The sequence below is a fragment of the Paroedura picta genome, chromosome 5 (genome assembly GCF_049243985.1).
Source record: "Paroedura picta isolate Pp20150507F chromosome 5, Ppicta_v3.0, whole genome shotgun sequence".
NCBI lineage: Eukaryota > Metazoa > Chordata > Lepidosauria > Squamata > Gekkonidae > Paroedura > Paroedura picta.
In genome coordinates, this window is record NC_135373.1 from 129921231 (window position 1) to 129946181 (window position 24951).

Consider the following 24951-nt stretch of genomic DNA (forward strand, 5'->3'; position numbering starts at 1 on the left):
TCCAGGCTCCACCTGGAAGCTGGCAAACCTGGGGATAGAGTGTCTCACAAGCAGTTAACCTCCAAACGCAAGCTCTCTCTCTGACCAAACCTAAGTGCTCCGGACCTCTTTCTTTGTCCCACCACTGCGCACCGTTGCTAGAAACCACCAGGGTCCTTGTTGAGGTTGCCAACCTCCCCTGGAGCCACCTGGAAATGTCCTGCTTTTACAACGGACCTCCAGACTACCAGGCAACATCCCCTTGGAGAAAATGGCCACTTTAGAAGGTACAATTTATGGCTTTATGCATTGCTGTAGTCTTTCCTCTCCCCAAATCCCATCCTCCCCAGGCCCAATTATTTACCAGCTCACAGCTGGACACACTATCTCTTGTAGATCCCCAAACTTCCATTACGTACATGAGGCTGTTGAGTTAAATCCGTGGATTTGAGGGCAGCCAGGACCACTGGGAGTTCAATCACCTCTTTATTGGGATATCAGCGTGGCGTTACTTAAATACACTAAAAGCAATATTTTGCTCTTCAAAACCAGGCAAGTTGTACCCATCAGTGATCTAGGAGCTTGTCCAACAGGATTGGACCAGCAGGGTTTTGATACTCTGCAGCTGCTATTTCCTCCTGAGGAGCTGGTCTCTGTAGACTGGAAAGCAGGAGAATTCCAGCCCCCTTCCCCCCCCCTGATGTTGGGAACCATACCTCTGGATCTGGGAGATTTGAGGGTGGTGGCAGGTGCCTCTGGCTGAGGCTGGTGGAGTTTGGGGAGGGGAGGAAACACTGCAGCAAGATGGTTTTTTAATGATGTTAGTCATTTTATGATGTTAGTTATTTTTATGATGAATATTGGTTAGTCATTTTGGCGGCCTTTATTATGAATTGTTTTTAATTTGCAAAATCAATAGTATTTATTTACTTACTTACTTCTTGGTCTTATCTAGTGCCCCTCCATGAGAGTTCCCCACACACATTATCTATCTATCTATCTATCTATCTATCTATCTATCTATCTATCTATCTATCTATCTATCTATCTATCTATCTATCTATCTATCTATCTATCTATCTATCTATCTATCTATCTATCTATCTATCTATCTATCTATCTATCTATCTATCTGCCCGCCCGCCCGCCCGCCCGCCCGCATTCGCGGGCAGGGGCTCTTGGGAATTGTAGTCTATGGACATCTGGAGGACCACAGGTTGACTACCCCTGCTCTAGGCAACACAGAACATCTGAAGAAAATGGCTACTTGAGAGGGTGGGCATTATACCCTGGCGAGCTCCTTCCCTTCCTGAAACCCTTCCATTCCTAGGTCGCACCCTCCCAAATCTCCAGGAACCTCCCAACCCAGAGTTGGCGACCCTAGTGAACTGGCACTCCGCTCATAATTTTGAGACAAAGGAAAGAGGCGGGTCGGACGAATGATTGCAATGCGGCAGAAAACAAAGCCGAACAGTAGACAAAACGCCCGGTTACTCGAGTCTACTGTATAATCTGGAGGGTTGTGGGAACTGCCGTGAACAATGACTTCATTATTTATGGTTGTTTTTGTGTGGTTAGAGTTTTAATCCTTGCTTTGGGGCACAGACAGAGGTCATAGATGCCATAATTTTATTAAACGAAATAGGAGGAGGGGAAGGGGAGGGGAACAATAGGTCTGGAGGAGTCTGAATGACTGAAAACCATCCCCCAAAAAACATTTGGCATGGGATTCGTCCATTTGCCCAGGAAAGATAACCAGACGTTTCCTGCTCAGAACACCACCAGAACCTTTCCAAAAGTCTTGGGAACGTCTGGGCCAGCTGAAGAAAGTCAAGGAACTTATGGTCAGGAGCAGGACGATCATTTGCAAGGAAGAGGTGGAGGAAAGCAAGAGTTACAAGGAAAATGCAAAGATCTTCAAGCCTGTTAAGTTTTCTCCTCTGAGTTCAATGGCACCTTTCAGACCAATATATTTAATTCTGGGTGATTTCAACTTTTCTTGGCTTTACAGGTGCCAGTGTAGACCCTCGGGGTGTGGTGGCAGCAGCATTAACCAAAAAATCTGCTCCACCTGGCCCCAACCACTTTGTATAAACAGTTGGGGAGCCCTGTTTTAGAAGAAGAAGAAGAAGAAGAGTTGGTTCTTATATGCCGCTTTCCCCTACCCGAAGGAGGCTCAAAGCGGCTTACAGTCGCCTTCCCCTTCCTCTCCCCACAACATTTGAATTGTTGGCTGCCTCGGCCTTTCTGAGGGAAGAAAGGACGGAGATGGATTTTGTAAATGCTTAAGTAAAAAAGCAGGGACCTTCATGTTCTGATTGATGCTGGAGACAGAACTTAATAACGGCTGACAGATTCAGGTGGGTCGCCGTATTGGCCTGAAGCGGCAGAACAAAATCTGAGTCCAGGGGCACCTTTTAGACCTATAAAGCTTATAGTTTGAACAAAATGTCCTAGGTCTTAAAGGCTTCACTGGACTCAATCTATCTTTCTTCTGACTTCTGTGTTTTGTGGTATCAGGACCTCCCCCGCCCCCCCCCCCCGGGGCCGTCCATCGCCCCAGCTTACATCTGGTTGATACTGCCAGGATTGGATGAGCGAGGAATTTAGGTCTGGTAGGAGTTTTAGGCTTGCCATCTTTGCCAGTTTTTAAACTGTGGGTTCTGTATGTATTTATCGGCGAGATGATAATCTCGCCATCTGATGTCTGTATGTTTTTATTCTGTTGTGATCCGCCACGAGCCAGCTGGCCCGGGAGTTGGCGGTATAGAAATGTAATAATAAACAAACAAAAAGAGGGAGTGGCTGTTCTCCTGGCTGTGCCAAATAGCTTTTGGGGCATCCTGTGAGTTTTATTTTGTCCCAGGCACAGCCTAATGCTAGGGATCCCCTGGAATTGTAACTCATCTCCAGAAGACAGAAAATGGCTGCTTTGAAGGGTAGACTCCATAGCATTAAACTCCACCGGGGTCCCTCCCTGCCCCAAATCCCACCCACTCCCGACTTCACCTCCAAATCTCCAGGTATTTCCCAACCCAGAGTTGGCAACCTAACCTGATTAAGTCCCTGGAACACTTAGTCTTTATTCCACCCCAAAACTTAGTGTGTAGGACAGGGCTTTCTGGCCTGTCCTACACCAAATCCTCCCAGCTTTATATAACTTTTGCTAATGGGCTCAAAAACCCTGTTGATTGTCCGTGCTAGCTTAGTGAGTCCCAATAAAGGGATTGTCCAACACTACTTTTAGATTTTTGTTTTTAAGGAATCAAAAGCTGCATTCACGCATCACTGTATATTGTACGATTGTTGCATTGTTTGTTTCTTTATTCACTTCATCTATCCACTGGCTTTCTTCCCAAAGGGGGCCCAAAAGGGCAGGCATCTCTCTCCTCCATTTAATTCTCACAACAGCCCTGGGAGGTAGGCAAGGCTGAGCATGTGTGACTGGCCCCCGGTCACCCAGTGAGCTTCCATGGTAGTCTGGGGACTCGAACCTGGGTCTCCCTGATCCGCGTGTGATGTTCTGACTACAGCACCATGCTGCTTCTCCTTTCTAAGAACCAAGGTAGATTACGGAATATATGTTAAAATAATTAAACATGGTGGCTAAAAAAGCAAATGAGATTTGGGGCTGCATCAAATGGAGTATCGTGTCCGGATCATGGACTCTACTCTGCTCTGGTTCGGCCTCGCTTGGAGTACTGTGTTCAGTTCTGGGCACCCCAGTTGAAGAGGGATGTTGACAAACTGGAGCATGTCCAGAGGAGGGCAACAAAGATGGCGAGGGGTTTGGAGACCAAGACGTATGAAGAATGGTTGGGGGAGCTTGGTCTGTTTAGCCTGGAGAGGAGATGACTGAGAGGGGATCTGATAACCATCTTCAAGTATTTAAAAGGTTGCCATGTAGAGGATGGAGCAGAGTTGTTCTCTTTTGCCCCAGAGGGACGGACCAGAACCAATGGGATGAAATGAATGCAAAAGAAATTCCGTCTCAACATCCGGAAGAAGTTCCTGACAGTTAGAGGGGTTTCTCAGTGGAACAGGCTTCCTCGGGAGGTGGTGGGTTCTCCATCTTTTGAGATTTTTAAACAGAGGCTGGATAGCCATCTGACGGAGAGGCTGATTCTGTGAAGGTTCAAGGGGGTGGCAGGTTACAGTGGATGAGCGATAGGGCTGTGGGTGACCTACGGTATTGCAAGAGCCAGCCATGCGCAAGATCCAGCCAAATCAGCTATGTGCAATTTTTGTTGGACCCTAGAAGTGCAGTCTGCAAGTGTTCCCAGCAGGTGGCAGTAGCGCTTCTTCTTTTGGTGTCCCTGTTGGGCCATAGATAACCATGCTAAATGCAACTGGTCATGCAAGCCGTGTTCGTCTGGCTTTTCCTTGTCAGAGGTGTATCCTTGGATTGGTTTCACCTTCCGCTCTCTGAAACGTTATCCCTTTCACTCAGCTGTGCCTTGGATTTCATCTGTTTTAGGCCTAGGAAAAGGAGAGGTCTACTTGCTATTTCCTTTACAAATATCGAATTGAGGAATGCATAAAAACCAAGGCCAAGAAGCTCTCCTTATTGGCCAGACAGCTTGATGGCACAAGATAGATGTCCTATTGTGTGTTATGGAGTATTTATCTTAAAATGTGTTTCTTTAGTGAGGATGAAATTAGTACAAAGGATTGCATCAGTTACGCCTCGGAGCTTAAATTGAGCTGTGGAGATGAATTGGTCTGAAGCAGCAGAACAAAGTTTTAAGTCAGGGGTAGTCAAACTGCGGCCCTCCAGATGTCCATGGACTACAATTCCCAGGAGCCCCCTGCCAGCGAATGCTGGCAGGGGGCTCCTGGGAATTGTAGTCCATGGACATCTGGAGGGCCGCAGTTTGACTACCCCTGTTTTAAGTCCTGTGGCAACTTTAGGACTGCAGAGCTTAATTCTGGGCATATGCTTTCATGTACATCTGAAGAAGTGTGAGTGCACATGAAAGTGTATACCCAGAATTCAGCTTGGTTGGCCTTAAAGATGTTCGGGGACTCACACTTGGTTCTTTAATACATTGGTCCCCAACCTTTTCATCACTGGGGACCGGTCAACGCTTGACAATTTTACTGAGGCCTGGGGGGGGGGTAGTCTTTTGCCGAGGGATGTCACCACCGCCTGAGCCCCTGCTCCATTTGCTTTTCTGCTGGCACCCCTGACGTCCCGCTGCCCACTGGGGGGCGCTGCCAGCACCAGTTGCACAGTGCCAAGCTGAGGGGGAGCCCCAGCCATGGCGGCCGCTGGAGAGCACCAAAGGTGAGCTGGCAGTAGAGTGGTAGGGCAGCCCCTGAGGCAGCATCTGGGGAGGAGGACAAGGAGGAGCCGTGGCCTGGTACCGGTCCCTGAACTGGGAGTTGGGGACAGCTGCTTTAGAAAACTGAGGTTCTTCTTACTGCCAAATAACATTTTAAAATGGAGTTGCCCTTTTGGTCTCTTGCCATTCTTTCTTCTCTGATGTTCTCCTCTTCCATCTCTTTTCATTGTGGCTTGGCTCAGACGTCATGCAAAACCATTGTTTAATTAAACAAACTCGAGCTAGTGTGATCCTCCCAAAGCCGGCCGTTTTGCTGGCTATAGTTATGGGAGGGTATTTCCAGCTAGCATCTCAAGCCATGTTCTGAAGGATAGAATCATAGAATCATAGAGTTGGAAGGGACCTCCTGGGTCATCTAGTCCAACCCCCTGCACTATGCGGGACTCACAACCCTATCGCTCATCCCCTGTAACCTGCCACCCCCTTGAACCTCCACAGAATCAGCCTCTCCGTCAGATGGCTATCCAGCCTCTGTTTAAAAATCTCCAAAGATGGAGAACCCACCTCCTCCTGAGGAAGCTTATTCCACTGAGAAACTGCTCTGACTGTCAGGAACTTCTTCCAATGTTTAGAAGGAATTTCTTTTGCATTAATTTCATCCCATTTGACCTGGACCGTCCCTCCAGGTGGGACTTGAAGATCTCCTGAAATTAGCAATCAACTAGTGGCAAGAACGCACAAAAGAATAAGTTCATTAGCAATATAAACACACACACACGGAGGGGGGGGGAGTTAAAACCTCTACTAATTAAAAACCAAGATGGAAAACCAAGATGGAAAACAAGTGCTCCAATTAAAAGCAACCATGTCGGTTTAAATCCATAGCTAAATCTGCCCAAGAAAGTTATTCTCCACCGATGCAACTGTCTTCTAATAAATAAAGAATTCCTCCGTCCCGACTCTGGGAGGCTGGTCCAGGGGAATGAACCGGCCCTGTGATCTGGCAGTCCTAAAAGATGGGAACACAAGGAGCAGGCATTCTGAAGAGCATAACTGGCACATATCAGAAGATGTGGTTTGATGGTTATTTTTACTCCCTAACTGCTCATCGGCAAGCAGCTAGAGAACAGTATGATCCAAGTACTTTCCAAGCCATGTTACTGTGTCCGATGAATTAGAGTTAGATTCTTGTTTCAATGAGATCATGGAATCATAGAGCTGGAAGGGGCTGTATGGGCCACCTAGTCCACCCTTCCTGCTCAACGCAGGATCAGCCTAAAGCATCCATGATAAGTATCTCTCCAGCTGCTGCTTAAAGACCACCAGTGAGAGGAAGATTACTACCTCCTTAGGCAGCCCACTCCACTCCTGGACTACTGTGACTGTGAAATTCCCCTCCCCAACCCCCCGATATCTAGCCAGTACTATTCTACATGTAGTTTAAAGCCATTACTGTGGATCCTATCCTTTGCTGCCCATAGGAACCGTTCCCTGCCTTACTCCAAGTGACAACCTTTCAGATACTTAAGGAGAGCAATCATGTCCCCTCTCAACCTCCTCTTCCCACATTCCCACAACCCTCAGGCCCTGGATCATCCTCGTTGCTCTCCTTTGAACGATCTCTGTCCATGTCCTTTTTGAAGTGAGACCTCCAGAGCTGCACACAGCACTCCAGGTACGGCTTGACCAATGCAGGAGACAGCAGAATTATGCCATCCTGTGATTCTGATGTGATGCCTCTTTTCTTACCTCCCAAGACTGCATCCCTAGGCTGTCTGCTCATATCAGGTAGCAGCTGGCGAACCAACTCTGAAACAACAAACGAGGAACATTAATTTTTAAAAAGTAGTTTAAAGTGAATAAGAACAGGATCATCCATTCCTGGTCATTTATTATTTTTCAACCTCTAAACTTGCCGCCTCTGTTGTTCAGTCTGCTGTAAGAACATAAGCCATGTTGGATCAGGCCAATGGCCCATCTAGTCCACCCTCTGTGACACAGTGGCCAAAGCCCAGGGGCCTCCTAGAGGTCCACCAGCAGGGCCAGAACTCCAGAAGTCCTCCCACTGTTGCCCCCCAAGCACCAAGGAAACAGACCAGGCATAGCATTCCCTCTAGAGTCTAGACCAGGGGTAGTCAAACTGTGGCCCTCCAGATGTCCATGGACTACAATGATGTCCAGATGTCCATGGACTACTATTTCCATGAGCCCCTGCCAGCATTTGCTTAAAGAGCCAGCCTGTAAGGTGGGAAGGAAGCACCAGCTTCAAACTTGCAGAATGGCTTTCTTTGCCACCAGGGCTACTGATTAAGACAGGGAGGGGACTTCAGGCCATTCTAACTGGGCCCACACACAGTTGCCCAGAATCCTCTGGGTTTGGCGAGTCAGCTGAGACCAGAGAGCCAATCCAGTGCAAGCAGCTGATGTAACATTCTTAGCGCAGTTGCCTTCCATCAGCTTGGGCAACTTGTTGCAGGGGAGGGCCAAGAAGTACCCTGCCAGAGTTGCCAACGACCATGGGGGCCTGGAGACCCCCTCCCCAGAGTTACAACCCATGACCATCAAGATCAGCTTTCCTGGTGAAAATGGTAGCTTTGGAGGGTGGACTCTATGTTGTGATATTTGTACAATGTTGTTTGCTGGAAACGTTTTTCTCTGAATGATTTCTTCTGGATTACTTTCATTATATATACCAAGATAAAGGTAAAAGGTAAAGGTATCCCCTGTGCAAGCACCGGATCATGTCTGACCCTTGGGGTGATGCCCTCCAGCGTTTTCATGGCAGACTCAATACGTGGTGGTTTGCCAGTGCCTTCCCCAGTCATTACCGTTTACCCCCCAGCAAGCTGGGTACTCATTTTACCGACCTCAGAAGGATGGAAGGCAGAGTCAACCTTGAGCCGACTGCTGGGATTGAACTCCCAGCCTCATTGACAGACAGCTTCAGACAGCATTTCTGCTGCCTTACTATCCTGTGCCACAGGAGGCTCTATATACCAAGATATCATGGGGCATTTCCCACGGCTTAAAAATAGCACAATGGTTGCTGATTGAAAACGCTACTAATTTGCCATAACGCACGACGTCGTAAACAATCTGCAACAATCCTGAAACCGACCCGCAAAAAGCGCTTCGTTGTAGCGCTTCTAGGGGAATCCAGAAAACTGGATTCACCCTCCGGATAGCGATACACTCCTGCAACCAATCTGCAACAGTAGCGCTAAAGACCTGTGCGTTACCATTGTTGCGGGTTCTTCAAAGTCCCTCCTCCCGAGCCTGTCCTCCAAACTTCCGGCGAACTGTTCGCCATTTTTTTTTTCTCCGAGCGAGCGGGGATCTACGAGGCAACGGGACAGCGACTGGCTTTCAAGCACGATCACTTTCGGAAATTCTGCCCGGACACCACAAGAGTTTTTCACAAGCACAGTGGCACACACCGTCACGTTCCCAAAATTTGCCCAAAGCTTAAAACCCCGTCTACCATCGGCCAGTCCTAGCGGAGTCAACGTACAGGGAGCATTTTAAAAAATTTTCCTCTGAGCGTGCCAACGAACATTCGCCGCTCGCAGTCTCCTGCTTAGCTTAGAGGGGTTCAATAGACGTGATTCGTGGTGATTTCATGAGGGGCGGCTTATGTGTAGTGGGTCTTTGTGTGGTTCCCAGTGCGTGCTTGTGCTTGGGTGCGGACAACCCCTTCCATTGGCGGCTAGACCTCCGGCAAGCGGAGTTGCCGTCCCCCGTTCATTTTAAAAAATTTTCCTCTGAGCGTGCCAACGAACGGTCGCCGCTCGCAGTCTCCTGCTTAGCTTACAGGGGTTCAATAGACATGATTCGAGGTGATATCATGAGGGGCGGCTTATGTGTAGTGGGTCTTTGTGTGGTTCCCGGTGCGTGCTTGTGCTTGGGTGCGGACAACCCCTTCCATTGGCGGCTAGACCTCCGGCAAGCGGAGTCGCCGTCCCCCGTTCATTTTAAAAAACATTCCTCTGAGCGTGCCAACGAACGTACGCCAGTTACATGTCATGTTTGGTTGATTTATGCTCTGGCTGGTGAATATTATTGGGGAACTGCCGAGTACTGCCGCACTTGCTCTCGGTTGAACACCGGCATGCGTTTGTGTAATGGCGGACATTTTCCTAAAATGGCTCCCGCTGCATGTTCAAACTGCTCTTCTCGCGTGTAAACGAATACGCGCATGCGTTAAGTCAAACAACAAGGGCGCCAATCTGGCCATTAGGAGCAGATCCTGTTCCCGCGCGAGGAGTTTTGAACGTGACATGTGACCTGATGTGGCCAATGTGCGTGTCCCCTGCTGCCCTCCACCAATCAGGAGCCGGCTAGTCCCTTTGTCTTTGTGTGCGGGAAGGTATATGATCCGTTGCACCCTGCACCTCCCACCACCATTTTGCTCAGCTACTAGCAAAAGCAACATGGAATCGTCTTCTCAAGCCTCGTCCGTCCCTGCAACCGGCCGTGGCCCAACTTGGAGGGACGCGGAGATCAGGGACCTGATCGGGATTTTCTCGGAGGAGAAAATCCAGGACGCGTTCCAGTCCTCCCACAGGAATAGGGAGGTTTTTGAACAAGTGGCTATTAAGATGCGCGCCCTGGGCCACAACAGGACCGGCCTTGAATGCCGGTCGAAGACCAAGACAATGAGGGCAGAGTACATGAGAGCCGTGAACCATAACAAGGGTTCCGGCAACGAAAAGGTGACCTGCCCCTACTTCGAGGAGCAGCGCCAGCTGTACGGGGACGGGGAAGGATCCGGCAGGCCGAAGCGCGTCGGCCGGAGCCTTAAGGTGGTTCGGAAGCCGGCTGCCCCGGTCGAGGAACCACCCGCTGAGGAGGATCCCGGCGAGGGAACCTCCTCCAGCTTTCGCCCTCCACCCCCCGTCCAGCAACGAGCCGCGGAATCGGTAACGCTGGACCTGATCGCCATCGTTCCTGGGGAGCCAGAGGAGGCTCCTGAGCAAACGCCCCTTGCCTCCGGTAAGTGATTTTCTTTTTATTTTATATTTCCTTTTAAGCAAATGTGTGTTCTGACGTTTGGGCATCGTTTTCTCGTGTGTTCGTTGCAACGCATAATACGGTAGGCTGTGGAGAGCTTGCTGTGGTTACTATTTGAAACGGTTTTAATTTTATAATTTTATAATTTAATTTTTAAAAGATTTTAAAAGAAGGTAGGCTGTGGAGTGCTTGCTGTGGTTACTATTTGAAACGGTTTTAATTTTATAATTTTATAATTTAATTTTTAAAAGATTTTAAAAGAAGGTAGGCTGTGGAGTGCTTGCTGTGGTTACTATTTGAAACGGTTTTAATTTTATAATTTAATTTTAATTTTTAAAAGATTTATTAAGATGGTTGGCTGTGGAGTGCTTGATGTGGTTAGTATTTGAAACGGTTTTAATTTTATAATTTAATTTTAATTTTTAAAAGATTTATTAAGATGGTTGGCTGTGGAGTGCTTGATGTGGTTAGTATTTGAAACGGTCATGTTTAACCAACAGCCCCAAAATATTTGCAGCATGCCTCGCCCATAGGCCTTCTGCAGTACTTTGGCTCACAACTTTGGGAGCTTGCTTTGTGGTTCATGGTGTATGCTTGCTCGTTTTTCACTATTTTCTGCTCTTGTCCACAGAGACACAGTTGCCAGGGACGGGGCCCCTAGAGTCTCCAGCAGCACCTGACGTGGATAGTGATTCGGGGGCATCAACTAACATTGGTAGGTATTAGTAAAAATAGGGGGGGGGGGCTGTTTTAACTGCTTTGTGCTTTTCTGTTTGTGCAGGGCAGCAGCACTGCTAAGAGAAAGAAGAGAGTCCCTCTGCGTTGCTGGTGTAGGCTTTGAAGCTGGCTTTGCCACCCTTTGGTCCTAGATCTGTTTTTTTTCCTTTTTTTGCAGATTTCATACCCGGAACACAGGAGGAGGAACAGCCTAGGGTGCTTGGACCTCCTGCCCGGCGCAGGCGGATACAGATTCAAGATGGTGAGCGTGCATGACCTGTTCCTTTCGAGCCATAGCTGCAGGACAATGTCGCTAGGCACTAACCATGTGCTCCCTTTTAATTGTTGAGAGTCCTGCTGTGAAAGTAGGCAAAAGTAAAAGCACACCATGGGCAAACAAACAATAGCCATGTGCTCGCCGGGGATTGTTTAAATTCTTGGCAGGAAAACACGGGGACAAAAAAGAACACCATGTCCACCATGGTGTGTTTTGACTTTTTGGATGTTACTAACAGTTTTGTTTCTCATTTTTTGCCAACAGAGGTTCTTTCAGATGAGGAGGAGGAACCACCCCTGGCTCCAGGCAGCCCACCACCTAGAGGTGCGCTCCCAGCAGAGGAGAGGCTTACGAGGGAACGCGGCAGGCTGAGGCGCGTCTCCGTCTTGACAAGCGTGGGAGAGAGGCTCCTTGAGCACTGCTATGAGGAGTCACGGCGTGCCGCGGCCGCTGACCAAGCCATGCTCACACTCATTGCCCAGGAGGGGAGAAAATTGAGGGCAGTCCTTAGAGAGACAAACCAAATCCTACGCGAAGGCGTGGAGGAGGTGCGTCTGATAAGGAGACTCATGGAGAGGGCTGTAGCGGTCATGGAAAGGGCCTACCCTCCACAAATCGCCCCCCCACCACCACCCACACCAACACCACCACTTCCAGCACCCACCCCACCGACTCCCTCTCAGAATGCCTCCACCCAAACAAGAAGGAGGACTATTCTCGGAAAGAGAAAAATAAAACCAGCAGACAAGTACTCCCCCTCCTAGTTTTGCCCACTTTTTCTATTTCATGTTATCTGTGTTTTGTTGTTTGTTGAATAAAGTTTATATTTTTGACTCTGTCTCTGTGTACCCTACTGTAGAATCTGCAAGGCTGAAAGCGGCCTCTCTAGTGATTGTGTATATTGTGGTACTGCTGTGTGGGTTGGAGGTTGGAGGGGTGTTAGTTCAAGGAGTTTTAGGAGTGTGGTGTGGGGTTAAATATGTGCGAGTTTAAGAAGTCACACTGGAGTCTTGTTATAAAATTTGCAATAACATTTTATTTTAAAAAACATTTTAACAGGGGAAAAACATTAGGGAATGAAACTTGGAGCCCCACCAGCACCACCACCCCCCACCCCCCTGGAAAACCAATTTTTTTTAACAAAAGTATACATTTAACAGGGGAAAAACATTGGGGAATGAAACTTGGAGCCCCCCCCCCAACCCCTACCCCAAAACACAAACAGGAAACAAAACTCAGGTCCCACCGCTCCCCTCCCCAGCCCCTTCCATCGCCCTAACTCTCCTGCACAGCCGTCCCACGGTCCCCCTAACTTTGCGCCGGAAGAGCTCTTCGTCCTCCTTCTTCTTAACTGTGGGGAGGGAGAAAAAGTACACATTAGTACCACACATATTTTCAAATTTCTTTAGTTTACATGCATACACTTTTAAGTGGCCTTAGCCACAGTGTGAGAAGAGTTGGGCAGTGGGGAACATAACCTACGCTCTTCCGCCTCCCTCTGTTGCCTGTGCTGCTCAATCTCCCCTTTCAGCTCCGCCACTTGAGCCTCCAGGGAAGTAACTCTGGCCTCCATGGCACGCAGCCTTGCCTCCACAGTTTCAGCTATAGAAATCAAACAAAGAATTTGATCACACTCCAAAAGGAAGCATCACATCAGGCTCCCATATGGCTCCGTGTGGGTACACACACATGGGTCTCCCTCACAGACATAAAACTCTCACCTGCAGCCTGTCCCGAGGTGGAAGGTCCCTCTTCCTCCCCCTCCTCACGCTCAGGTGCTGTTGCCAGCTTGGATGGTGATTGTGTGGCTGGGCAAAGAAAAAGACAAATCATAATTAAAAGCACACAAAACAGAGATGAAACACAGCTGGTGGACACACCACAGTTAGAGTCTAAGCGCATAACCAAAGTGGTTCTACAGTACTGGCTGGCTAAGTCTGAGGGGGTTGACAGCATCTAAATACTTTCTCGAATTTCATTGGGGACAGTAGGGGAAAGAGGCAGCTAGTCATTCCATGCATGTTTAAGGGCAAAACACAACGAGGGCAGCACTCACCCATATGCCTCCTCATGTCCAGGGGGGGCTTCCCAGCCTTCTCCCATATTTTCACCATCTGGTCGTGGAAGACCGTCCTCCCACTTGGCTGCGGGATCCCCCCCCACTGTTCCAGACTGTTTAGGAAGTCCAGCTTAAGGCGCTTGAATTTTGTCCGGACCTGCTCCCAGGTCCGGACATAGCCCCTCTCCCTCAGCTTTGAAGCCAACACCAGGTAGGCACCCTTGGTGTGGCAGTGGGTGCTGGCCATTAGGCGGCCAACACTTTTTGATTGTAGCACCAGCTCCAGAAGTGCCTCAGCCTCGGCGCGCTGCCAGAAGGAGCCCTTCCGTGGCTTCGGCATCTTCGGAATGACGGTTAGGGAACGAACGTGCGTTGCTCCGATCGACCACCCCGTTTTTTAAATGTATCAAAGCTGCCCACCAATAAAATTATTCCTTGGAACATAAGTGGATTGATCCTCCGGTTTGACAGGGGTCGCCAATACTTCCTGGCTACCCGCCTCCCCGAACTTTCCCCATTCAGCGCTTCCGTATTGTGTTTGTCAATTTCAGTGGGGAGTTAGCATTTAGGGCTGTCAAAGTGCTTTTGGACCAGAGAATCCCCGTTTTTTTGCTGGCAAAGTACACAAACCGCACAAGACAAGGTTAAACAAAGAACACAAAACTTTATTCAACAACAGAGTAGGAAAAACAATTAAACACGCCTCCTGTTTCTGTAGATGTGGGTGGCTATGGCGTCCCGAACCTTGCACCCCTCAGCATATATCCTTTTTCTCCTTGCTTCAGGGATGTCCTGTGTATCCTGAAGGACTACAGGTTCAGGTTCGTCCTCAGGGAAGGGGATGTTATGTCCCTTGTCCTCGCATATGTTGTGCAAAATCACACATGCGATTATCAGCGGAGTCACATTGTCAATATGTACATGGAGTCGTGACATTAAACAACGGAACCGTGACTTCAAACGTCCAAAGGCACGCTCCACTACATTCCTTGCCCGGGAGTGACTGAGGTTGTAGTGGCTCTGCACGTCCGTCCTTGGCCGCTTGTAGGGAGTCATGAGCCAGCGTCGTAATGGGTAGGCTCCGTCCCCGAGGACCAACGCCGGCACACGCACGCCCTCAATGGTGGCGGTGGGGTTTCCTGGAACAAAGACCCCTTCGTCCATGGCTTTCCTGAGGTTGGATTCCCTGAAAACAAGGGCATCATGCCTCCTGCCACTCCACCCCACCTCGGCATCGATAAACCGGCCGGAGAAGTCCACTGTTCCTTGCAGGAGAACAGAGCAAAAGTCCTTCCTGTTCCCGTACTCTTTTATGCTTCCCCCGGGGGCACGGATAGGGATGTGGCTTCCATCGACGGCCGCAAAACAATGCGGGAATCCAAGCCTGGCAAACCCGTCCATACTCTGGAATAAGGGAAAGAAAAGAATATAAGCCATTGCATGTCAGCGTGGGGTGTATCGCGTCTTCGTTGCTGACCTGTCAAACAAGAAAAAAAATTTAAAGGGCAAAAGGGAATAGAATGACACTCACCGCTCCAAGCCGGTCTCCGAGGCACACGACTTTGCTGAACAATTCCGCCTCCATGGCGAGGCAGAACTCCTTAAGGATATCGCCAACCGTAGTGACTCCGAGTCCGAATTGCTGGGCTACTGTCCGGAAGTACTGAGGGGTGGCCAAGTACCACAATGCGGCAGCCACCCTTTTTTCAACTGGAACGGGGCGCCGCATGCCAGTGACTTGCCTCTCCATGCGTCCACGTAGAGCCTCCACGAGTTCAAAAAATGTCCCCCTCGACATCCTGAAGTTGGCAATCCAGTGGTCATCATCCCAGCGAGTCCACACAAAATTCTCCCACCAGTCAGAGGATCGTTCGTCCACCCAGAACCGGGGGGGGAACCGGACCTCTGCCAGAGCTTGCCAGCGTTTCTTGGCCGCCATGGTTACCCTTACAGAACGTCTTCTGCTGCTGGTCAGCGTTCCGGCCACCCGTTCTCGGTACTCCGCGATAGCATACGTCCGACGCGACAAGGCGGTATTCATGCGCTGGACCACCGCGAGCATGTAAGCCAGCAATTGAAAAATAAGCCTCTCCATTGCAACGTTGACCTGTGCTGCGGGCAGTAGGCTACGCAAACAAAAGAGTGAGGCCGACCGCGTGTCTGCCCAGGTGCATATAAGCAGGTAACCTGTGGGCGTGTACTGTGGGCGGGGATTAACCAATCAAACATGTCAATGCATCTGGTTCCTAGAAAACAATAGAAAACACGTTCCAAGGGCGCCAATGATTGGACGATAACGCGTTGCTACGGGGTTTCCTGGGTTTTTTTAAAAAAAAGGGAACCCCGACAAGTTCTGCTTCAGGGTCGAGGTCAAAGGTGTGCCTGCAGTTTGATTGACGGGCACGGGAGGCCAGAAGCGCTAAAAAGGGACCTCCTTTGTAGCGATAAGACGGAGAACCGGAAGCCTGTGGGTTACGAAAGTGGCGAGAAGTGAAAGTGCCAAATTCCGCAAAAACCGCAGCTGTGCGTTACGGGCACGGCTAGTTACATTTCGCTACTTGAAGTAGCGCTTTCACAAACGGCAACCAAATAGCAACTTTGAGCTCTGTGCGAAATGGCCCCATGATTTAAACCGGAAATAAGACTTCTTTTATTATTTACACTTTATTGCACAAACCGAGATGGTTGGTTCTTTTCGGTGACATATTGTTTTCATGTGCTCCTGTGCTGTTCCTATTCAAGAGTCTGGCCTGAGAATCTGTGAGGAACCAACGAAAGAACAAAAATAATCTGGGAGTCGTTATTTTTTAGTTGGCTATTTGGGTGTGACCTGGATGGCCCAGGCTAGCCTGATCTCATCACAATTTGGAAGCTAAGCAGAGTCAGTCGTGGTTAGAATTTGGAAGGGAGACCACCAAGGAATACTAGAGGCAGGCAATGGCTAACTGCCTCTGAACGTCTCTCACCTTGAAGACGTCATGGAGTCCCCATAAGTTGGTCATGACTCTGGGAAGGTTCAAGGGGGTGGCAGGTTACAGTGGATGAGCAATAGGGTTGAGTGTCCTGCATGGTGCAGAGGGTTGGACTAGATGACTCAGGAGGTCCCCTCCAACTCTATGATTCTATGACTTTGGAGGGCAACAAACAAATACATTTGAGTCTACCCTTGTATGTGGGGTTTTGGCTGCTATGAATATGACTCCTTCTAGACCAGCCTTTCTCGACTTCTTCACCATTGAGAAACCCCTGAAGTATTCTTCAAGCTTTGAGAAGTGGTGTGATCATGCAGAATATGGTTGGGAAGGGTAGTTGTGTACATGTCCACACGAGGCCCCTCCCCTTCCCACTCCCTCCAGGCCCATCACTGGCCATTTTGGAAAGGGGGGAAGGGTCAACATGGCAACATATGGTCATAACACCATATAAAAGTTTAACAAGTTTTAAAAATATATTAAAAATAATTAACTCCGACCCATTTGGGAAACACTTCCAGGGCCATCAAGAAACCCCCAAGTTTCATGAAACCCTGGTTGAGAAAGCACGTTATAGACGTTGACTGTATGGAAAAGTGCATGCCCAAGCTTGTGTTATATCATGTTCCCCTTGAGCTTTCCATTATCTCCTCTTCCCTCCGACATTCAATTAATATTTTTAAAGCTTTCCGTTTATAGTTGGCGTCTTAACCGGCCATTGAACCACCTATCCAGTTTCTAATTCGGCACACTCTGTGCACGAGAATTCCCCGATGACGGAAAATATTGCTTTTTTAGGACCGGACTACCTCTGCTGCAGAATATCTTCCTTATCCCCCCGAAAATGCAAGAATGTTTTGGTTACCCAGCAGCTAGTGCAGTCTGTTTTTCAGTAAGTGCATCAGTACGCGTTGTTTAAACATCACACACAATTTAAAAAAAAATCGCTGGCAACAAAGAACCAGCTTATCATTTGCAACTCTTAAGCTGCAGCCTGCAGCTATACAAATCTGGAAATAATATAAATGTGAGCCACAGGACTGCAGCTTTGGTTTTCGAGAGGCTTACTTTAAAGCTGGTATGTAGGCTTGCTGAGAGACCGAGAGGTTGGCAAAGATGCGAGCGATTTGTGGAATGCGTCTTTGGAGGGGATTAAAAGCAAAACATGCATGTCTATATATAAAACCAGCTCCAAGGCTGGGATACAGCTTGGAAGGGGGAATGGGAGCGTTTAGGACATAAAGGTGTTTAAAGCGCAAAAACTGTTCAAAAGCATCTCCCCTTCCGTCGGATTAAACTCAATCCCTCCTAGGAAGGCTAATAAAAACAATTATCATGAGAAATCCAGGAATGAACAATTCAGCCATTAAAGGGCAACTAGTTATGGATGTGTGCAAGTCTTTCTTGTGACCCATCTAAGGTAATGTCAGATCTGACAAGTTGTTAAATGGATAGAATGTCTCCTTCCTTCCTTCCTTCCTTCCTTCCTTCCTTCCTTCCTTCCTTCCTTCCTTCCTTCCTTCCTTCCTTCCTTCCTTCCTTCCTTCCTTCCTTCCTTCCTTCCATCCTTCCTTCCTTTTGGAATTTATATCCCATACCAACATATGTCTTCCTTCCTTCCTTCCTTCCTTCCTTCCTTCCTTCCTTCCTTCCTTCCTTCCTTCCTTCCTTCCTTCCTTCCTTCCTTCCTTCCTTCCTTCCTTCCTTCCTTCCTTCCTTCCTTTTGGAATTTATATCCCATACCAACATATATCTTCCTTCCTTCCTTCCTTCCTTCCTTCCTTCCTTCCTTCCTTCCTTCCTTCCTTCCTTCCTTCCTTTTGGAATTTATATCCCATACCAACATATGTCTTCCTTCCTTCCTTCCTTCCTTCCTTCCTTCCTTCCTTCCTTCCTTCCTTCCTTCCTTCCTTCCTTCCTTCCTTCCTTCCTTTTGGAATTTATATCCCATACCAACATATGTCTTCCTTCCTTCCTTCCTTCCTTCCTTCCTTCCTTCCTTCCTTCCTTCCTTCCTTCCTTCCTTCCTTCCTTCCTTCCTTCCTTCCTTCCTTCCTTCCTTCCTTCCTTCCTTCCTTGTTCAAATAATTCTGCTTTCATTCCAGATCTTATTCTGGAACTTTTTGTTTGGATCCAGCTACCTATAAGCCAAAGATGCTAACAGTAGGTCCCTTGTGACCTACCACCCAACAGCCTCATTCAGCCCCAGAAAGATTCTCACAACGTGGCATTGGGTTGCCAGCTGCTTGTTTGGAAATTCCCAGACGTTTGAGGCCTGTTCAGTGGGGCAGCTCCTCCTCCTCCTTTATTGGGACAGATCAAAATATCACAAAATAGCTTGGCGTGAGCTTTCAAGTTGGTGGAGAGGATTTCCAAGTCGTAGCCTGCTTCCGGTGACCCAGTGTTGGATTTTCGAAGCAAGAGTCATTCAGAGGTGGTTCGCCATTGCTTGCCTCTGGATACTCATCTTGGTCTTCCTTGATGGTCTCCCACACAGGTACCAACCAGGAATGACCCTGCTTAGTAGTCAAGATCGGCCCAGATCTGGCTAGCCTGGGCCATCCAGGTCAGGGTAGCTTACAAGTTACTTAGAACTAGTTATCAGTCCGGGTGTTTGGTGCAAGTTGCTTCCATGGAGGAAATGACAGCTTGGAAGAGCAGACTGTTACGGTGTACCATAGAGTCTAGGAGAAACAAAGTCCTAGAGTGACAACCCATCAGTGCCGAGTTCTTTCCTGTCCCTAAACTCTGCCCTCCCCAAATACTGCCCCCCCATAGCTCCAGGCATTTTCTAAGTTAGGGATGGCAGCCCTAGGCAGAGTTGCCAGGACTTGGCTCCCCAGGAAATGTCCATATAAGTTAAATGACCAGTTCACTCTTGGCAGGAGGAAAAGGCAGAACACAAGCTGAGTCCAACGGCATCTTTAAGACCAACCAAGTTTTATTCTAGGGCCTATTCTGCATCTCTTGATTTTCCCGCTTTTATTCTTGCCGATCTCCGCCCGATTCGGGCTCGGGCATTATGAGTGATCTGCAACAAACATTATTTCCGAAACGAAACAGCTTTAACATACTTGCGTCATCTGCAGCACGTTAGTTTAAATCAATTCCTGACATTCTGACGTACTTCCCACCAGAGTGCGCCTGGATATGTTTTTTTTATTACCGTATTTGTACACTTTTCCATTTCTCTGCTGTCTCAAACAATCTAAGCTCTCAAAACAGAGCTGAACAGCGTATTTACCCGTGAAACAATTATTCCCCCTTTCTTTCGACTCCGTGAGTCGACCAATTAGCAAGAGAGAACCACGCAGTGTCAGCATTGGAAACGCGGGGGTTGGTTGACCAATCAGCAAAAGACAGTTCCGTAACGTCACCATTGGGGAGGAGCGGGGGGAGGAATGCCAGTTAATCCAAGTGCCGAGGACATCTACACGTGGATCCTTTGGTGCATCCGGCGTGAATTGGGAGATATTCCGGAAAATAAGCGCTCCCTGATATTCCGAGGGAAAGGTACGGTGAATGCGGGTCAAGGCATGACGGTTGCAGATGGAAAATTTCCATCGATGGAAATCAAACTGGAAATCGATTTCAGTGTAGACGGGAGGGACTGAATCGCCCTGGGAGTGGAATAAAAGCTCCGTGCAGTTTACACCTAGGTGTGAGCTCTCCTGTGTGCGTGAAAGGTGCTAGCACTGTTACGTTTAGGATTTCTTTCTGCTATCCTTGGGAGACATCTGGCAATTGCTCCCTTGTTAATTGACAGAATATGCGGGTGTGTTTGTGTGTGGGCACACCCACGAGGCCTTCATAGCCTAACCAAGCTTATCTCAGGATCAGAAATGTTTATAATCCATCCTTCTAACTTCCCAGCCTGCGAGATAATTCATTTAATTGACTACAGAGTTTTAAAAAATATATGTTTGTTTGACTGTGCTTTGTTGAGTCTATCTTTCAGGACTGATAATTGATTAAAGGCTTTTCCAGCGCTGCTCCACAATTGATTAGTTTGATGGAACAGATTGGGTCCTCTAACAATAATCAGGTTTTGGGGTTTTTGAAATGAACGCTAAGAAATCTCATTATGCCAGCTGAGTGACCCGCGGACACAAGAGTTTCAAAGAGCATTTTTACTGCCGGTTCTGAGAAAGGCATATTACTTTGGAAAGCCCATGGAGGTTCCTTTCCTCCGCTGACCTCTAGTGCTTTCCCAACCTGGATCTGGCAACCCTGCCCGCCCCCCATCGCTTACCTTTGGCCAGGGGTACCTGGCAATCTAACTCCCTTCCCCAAACCCTGCCCTCCTCAAGCTTCATTCCCAAAATCTCCAGGGCCTAGTCTGCACACAATAGATAATGCACTTTCAATGCACTTTAGAAGTCGATTTTCCTGTTCTGCATAGGAAAATCCAGCTGCCAAAGCACATTGAAAGTGCATTATCCTATGTGTGCAGAATGGGCCCAGGTCTTTCCCAATGCTGTACAGGCAACCCTAGGGCTTTCATTTCTTCAATGTGTTTCTCTTGATCCTGGAGCAATTTGTTTATGGCACTCACCCCCTCGGAAATTATTGCTTTATTAACTGTGATAATCCACTAAACAGGGAGGGAATCTGATAACCCTCTTCAAGTATTTAAAGGGGTGCCATGTAGAGGATGGAGCAGAGTTGTTCTCTCTTGCCCTGGAGGGATGGACGAGAATCAGTGGGATGAAATTAATGGAAAAGAAATTCCGTCTAAACATCCGGAAGAAGTTCCTGACAGTGAGAGTGGTTTCTCAGTGGAACAGGCTTCCTTGGGAGGTGGTGGGTTCTCCATCTTTGGAGATTTTGAAACAGAGGCCGGATAGCCATCTGATGGAGAGGCTGATTCTGTGAAGGTTCCAGGGGGTGGCAGGTTACAGTGGATGAACGATAGAGTTGGGAGTGTCCTGTATAGTGCAGGGGGTTGGACTAGATGACCCAGGAGGTCCCTTCCAACTCTGTTATTCTACGATTCTAGGGAAGTGTTTTTAGATGAGGCTCGGTGACACTTATCTCTGCTCATCTCTTGTAAAGGGGGACATATTTCAAATGGAGGCAAAAAATGGAATCTTCCATCCAGGAAATCTGAGTGGGCTGGGAGGAAGAGAGAAGCTGAAAAGTTGATCCAGGTGGGATGGTCATCCTGAGGAAATGCAGTGCCCATCCATGGTGGCACGTGCATAGCTTGGGTGGAGAGACAGGAAAGAGATGCCTTCGGTTCAGGACAGTTGCACTGGGAGGGGGATGACCTTGATAGGAATAGACACAGCTGCAGCTGTTGGGGGAGGTGTATGCTTTAAAAGCAGAGAGCCCCCCCCCCCGAATAACCATGCCCTTCTGTGTAGGGTGGGGGAATCCGTAATAATAACCAGGGAGACAATACGGGACAGCATCCCATTTCCTGACCAGCCGGGACAATTTGATATTAGCGCGAGAACATTTAACTCCCCGTAAAGGGCAAGGGGTGTTGAGAGGGAACAATGTCTGGCTACCTCGTGGTGACCTTTGCCAACCCGCCTGCTAAGAAAATAGAACATTCGTCATGGTCAGAAATAGCAACAGAGTTCTGTTTTGTGGTTGTTTTGGGGCAGTGTGTTTGGATTTGCCAGATGAATCTGGAACTCGATAAAAAATTGGGTGTTTTTTTTCTTTTGTCTTAGAATAAAAGCCGTTCAAAAGGGGGTGGTGCTGGTGGTGGTGGGGCTCAAGTTGGCTTGTTATGAAGATAAGCTTCCTGGTGCCACAGCACTCTTAGAATCATAGAAGGATAGAGTTGGAAGGGACCTCCAGGATCATCTAGTCCACCGGGACTCAACCTGGGGTTTGGGACCCTTTTGGGGGTCAAACGACCCTTTCACAGGGGTCGCAGCAGGGCAAATAGCTTGGCGGGGGGCACCATCTACACAACAGCTTTGCGGGGAAGATCAAGATACAACGTTCATTTGTCTGGAGCAGCAGAAAAGAGCAAGATTGCTATGGTGGGGCAAGAGGCAGAACTGAACTGAGAAACCCCGGGGAAAAAAACAATTGATATGCTATCATGAACAATGGATCTTCATGCCATTGCTCAGTTTCAGCTTAATTCCTGTGAAAGAACACTTGCATAATTTTATGGTTGGGGGTCACCACAACAAGAGGAACTGTATTAAAGGGTTGCGGCATTAGGAAGGTTGAGAACCACTGGTCTAGTCCAACTCCCTGCAGAATGCAGGAAATTCACAGCTCACAACTTCTATCCCAAAGCAGGCCTTATCTGGAAATTATCTTCTGAAGATGTGACCTTTTCCAATGTCTTCCATATGGCATGAGCCAGTGAGTATTGTTCTTCCGTGTTTTGGCAATATTGATTGGTTCTGTATTGATTTGGCCCTTCTTAACCCCACTTGTATGGGGACCCCGGGTGGCTTACGAAGAGGTACAATCGAAGCAGGAAAGAAGTACAGTAAACTGAAATTAATAGTACAAAAACGATAATACAGATGACAACATCCTGGACTGATCTTGGACTAGGGCTGGCTTGTTCGTGGCCACGGCTATGAGCCATGGGCTAACAGCCAAGGGCAACAATTAATTCTTTGCTTCTTGACTTTCAGGTTGCACTAAAGCAGGGGTAGTCAACCTGTGGCCCTCCAGATGTTCATGGGCTGCAATTCCCATGAGCCCCTGCCAGCAAATGCTGGCAGGGGCTCATGGGAATTGTAGTCCATGAACATCTGGAGGACCATAGGTTGATTACCCCTGCACTAAAGGACATTTGCCTCTGGCCATGCCCACAGTCATATCATCTGCAGAGCAAACAAGCTCAGCCCAGGGTTGTGCTTTTGACCAGGAGTAGTCAAGCTGTGGTCCTCCAGATGTTCATGGACTACAATTCCCATGAGCCCCTACCAGCAAACGCTGGCAGGGGCTTATGGGAATTGCAGTCCATGAACATCTGGAGGACCACAGGCTGTCTACCCCTGCTTTAGACAGTTATTTTTTGTTTGCACTGTTTTCTAATTCTGTAACCATAGACCTGTTGCATTGTTCACTGGACATCTTATGCTGCCTGATTGCCTGGTTCTTTATATTTCTGTAATCCACCTTCACTCTGTCCTAGATAGGCCAGATTAGCCCAATCTGGTGAGATCTCATGGAGCTAAACATGATTGGCCCTGGTTGGTACTTGGATGAGAGGCAACCTAGGGAGTCCAGGGTGACTATGTTACAACAATCAGAGGTCTCCCGATGGCAAAGTTAGTGAATTAATTGGAGACTTGGCAAGAGGCAAGTAACTATGGGATCTCCACCTATGTGTACCAGGTCATTCCCTTGAGAAATTCTTAAATAAACCTGGATAGAGTAAACTGGGAAATTGCTTTATTAAAAAGAATTTAAGGGCAAATTGCAAACATATAGTACAGTTATTGAAATATACACAAAAGAAATCAACTAAGGACAAGCAGGGCTGAATGGGAATAGTTTTGAAGAAGTAGGGGAAGCAATAGTTACTGTCATGATGTGGAGGTGGCGGTGGGTTCAGCAAAATTACCAGGATATAAATGAATCATAGAATCATAGAGTTGGAAGGGGCCATACAGGCCATAGAATCATAGAGTTGGAAGGGGCCATACAGGCCATCTAGTCCAACCCCCTGCTCAACACAGGATCAGCGTTGAAGTAAGTAAATAAATAATTTAGTGGTTGTCTAGAACTGTATGGCCTCAAAAAAGTAAATCCATATAAAAGTTGGTCTTCCTGACTTGGGAAGATATTTGGATGGACAATGTATACACGCAACTGTGTTCTTAGTTTTATTCCAAGGGCAAAATTTGTGGGTTTTTTTATCACAGAAAGTTCTTAATGTGTAGTACAGAACCCTAGAATTTCGATAGCAGGCTGGAGACAATCTGCATTCGAATAAAACTTTGCGAGGACATGTGATTTATCAGGGTTGGACTTCCAATTGCCTTGCTTAGCAATTTGTTAGCTTCTTCCTATGACCTTCAGTGAACTGGATGAAAAAGACTGAAGTTAATTAAAACGATCAGTTCTGAGATATCTGTTGAATAGGAAATTGAATTGCTCTAAAAGCTCCACTCTGTATTTTCATAACAAAGATTTGGCGCCAGGCACCAAAGAGCAGCTTGTTTTTTTCGGACTAGATTGTGTTCGGACTGAATGAGAAACAATGACTTTGGGATAGCTCTGAGTCTACTTGAATATAAAGATGTTCAAATTTGGAGAAAATCATGCTTGGGTTGCAACCTAAGATATAATCTTCTCACCAGCAACAGGGGAAAAAAATATCCCTGCCAAAAAATCTAGGCTTGGGAAGAGAATAAGGTTGCCAACTCTTGAGTTTGGAAATTCTCGGAGATCTGAGGCTGGATGCCTAGGGAGGTGGATTTTGGGGAGGGAGCATGGGAAGCCAGAGGAGCAGCTGGAAAGGGAGTATCTCCTGGAAACTCCAAGGGGGAAGGTTGCAAAATCCCTTCCCCAGAGAAGGCCCTGGTTGTCCTAAGCAGAGGGGCAGGGCCTGGCCTGGCCACAAGTGGAATTGTGGGAGGCTGGAAGAGCAGCCAGTAAGAAGCCTCACCTCCTGAAGTGCAGGAGGCAGATTGTGAGACTGGGGTGTCGGTGGCAAAGCTG

At 48.0% G+C, this 24951-nt stretch overlaps 1 protein-coding gene and 1 long non-coding RNA gene across 2 annotated transcripts; one reads left to right on the forward strand and one right to left on the reverse strand.

The window, feature by feature from the left end:
- Positions 1-8319: 8319 nt before the first annotated feature.
- LOC143838789 (uncharacterized) lies at positions 8320-12050 on the forward strand. The gene is made up of 4 exons (XM_077340699.1): positions 8320-10256; positions 10906-10989; positions 11170-11253; positions 11533-12050. The coding sequence occupies exons 1-4, from the start codon at positions 9635-9637 to the stop codon at positions 12030-12032; spliced, it is 1290 nt and encodes a 429-aa protein (XP_077196814.1). The 5' UTR covers positions 8320-9634; the 3' UTR covers positions 12033-12050.
- A 443-nt stretch (positions 12051-12493) lies between these two features.
- On the reverse strand, positions 12494-13283 carry LOC143838798 (uncharacterized). The gene is made up of 3 exons (XR_013231461.1): positions 12990-13283; positions 12751-12870; positions 12494-12619 (listed from the first exon to the last, which is right to left on the reverse strand). It is a non-coding gene; the product is annotated as an uncharacterized LOC143838798 (long non-coding RNA).
- Positions 13284-24951: the final 11668 nt, after the last annotated feature.

Bases quoted from the DNA above. Each gene is read 5' to 3' on its own strand.
- LOC143838789 (XM_077340699.1), top strand. From the start codon at position 9,635: ATGATCCGTTGCACCCTGCACCTCCCACCACCATTTTGCTCAGCTACT. The intron at 10,257-10,905 runs GTAAGTGATTTT...TCTTGTCCACAG, and splicing joins GCAAACGCCCCTTGCCTCCG to AGACACAGTTGCCAGGGACG. The intron at 11,254-11,532 runs GTGAGCGTGCAT...TTTTGCCAACAG, and splicing joins GCGGATACAGATTCAAGATG to AGGTTCTTTCAGATGAGGAG.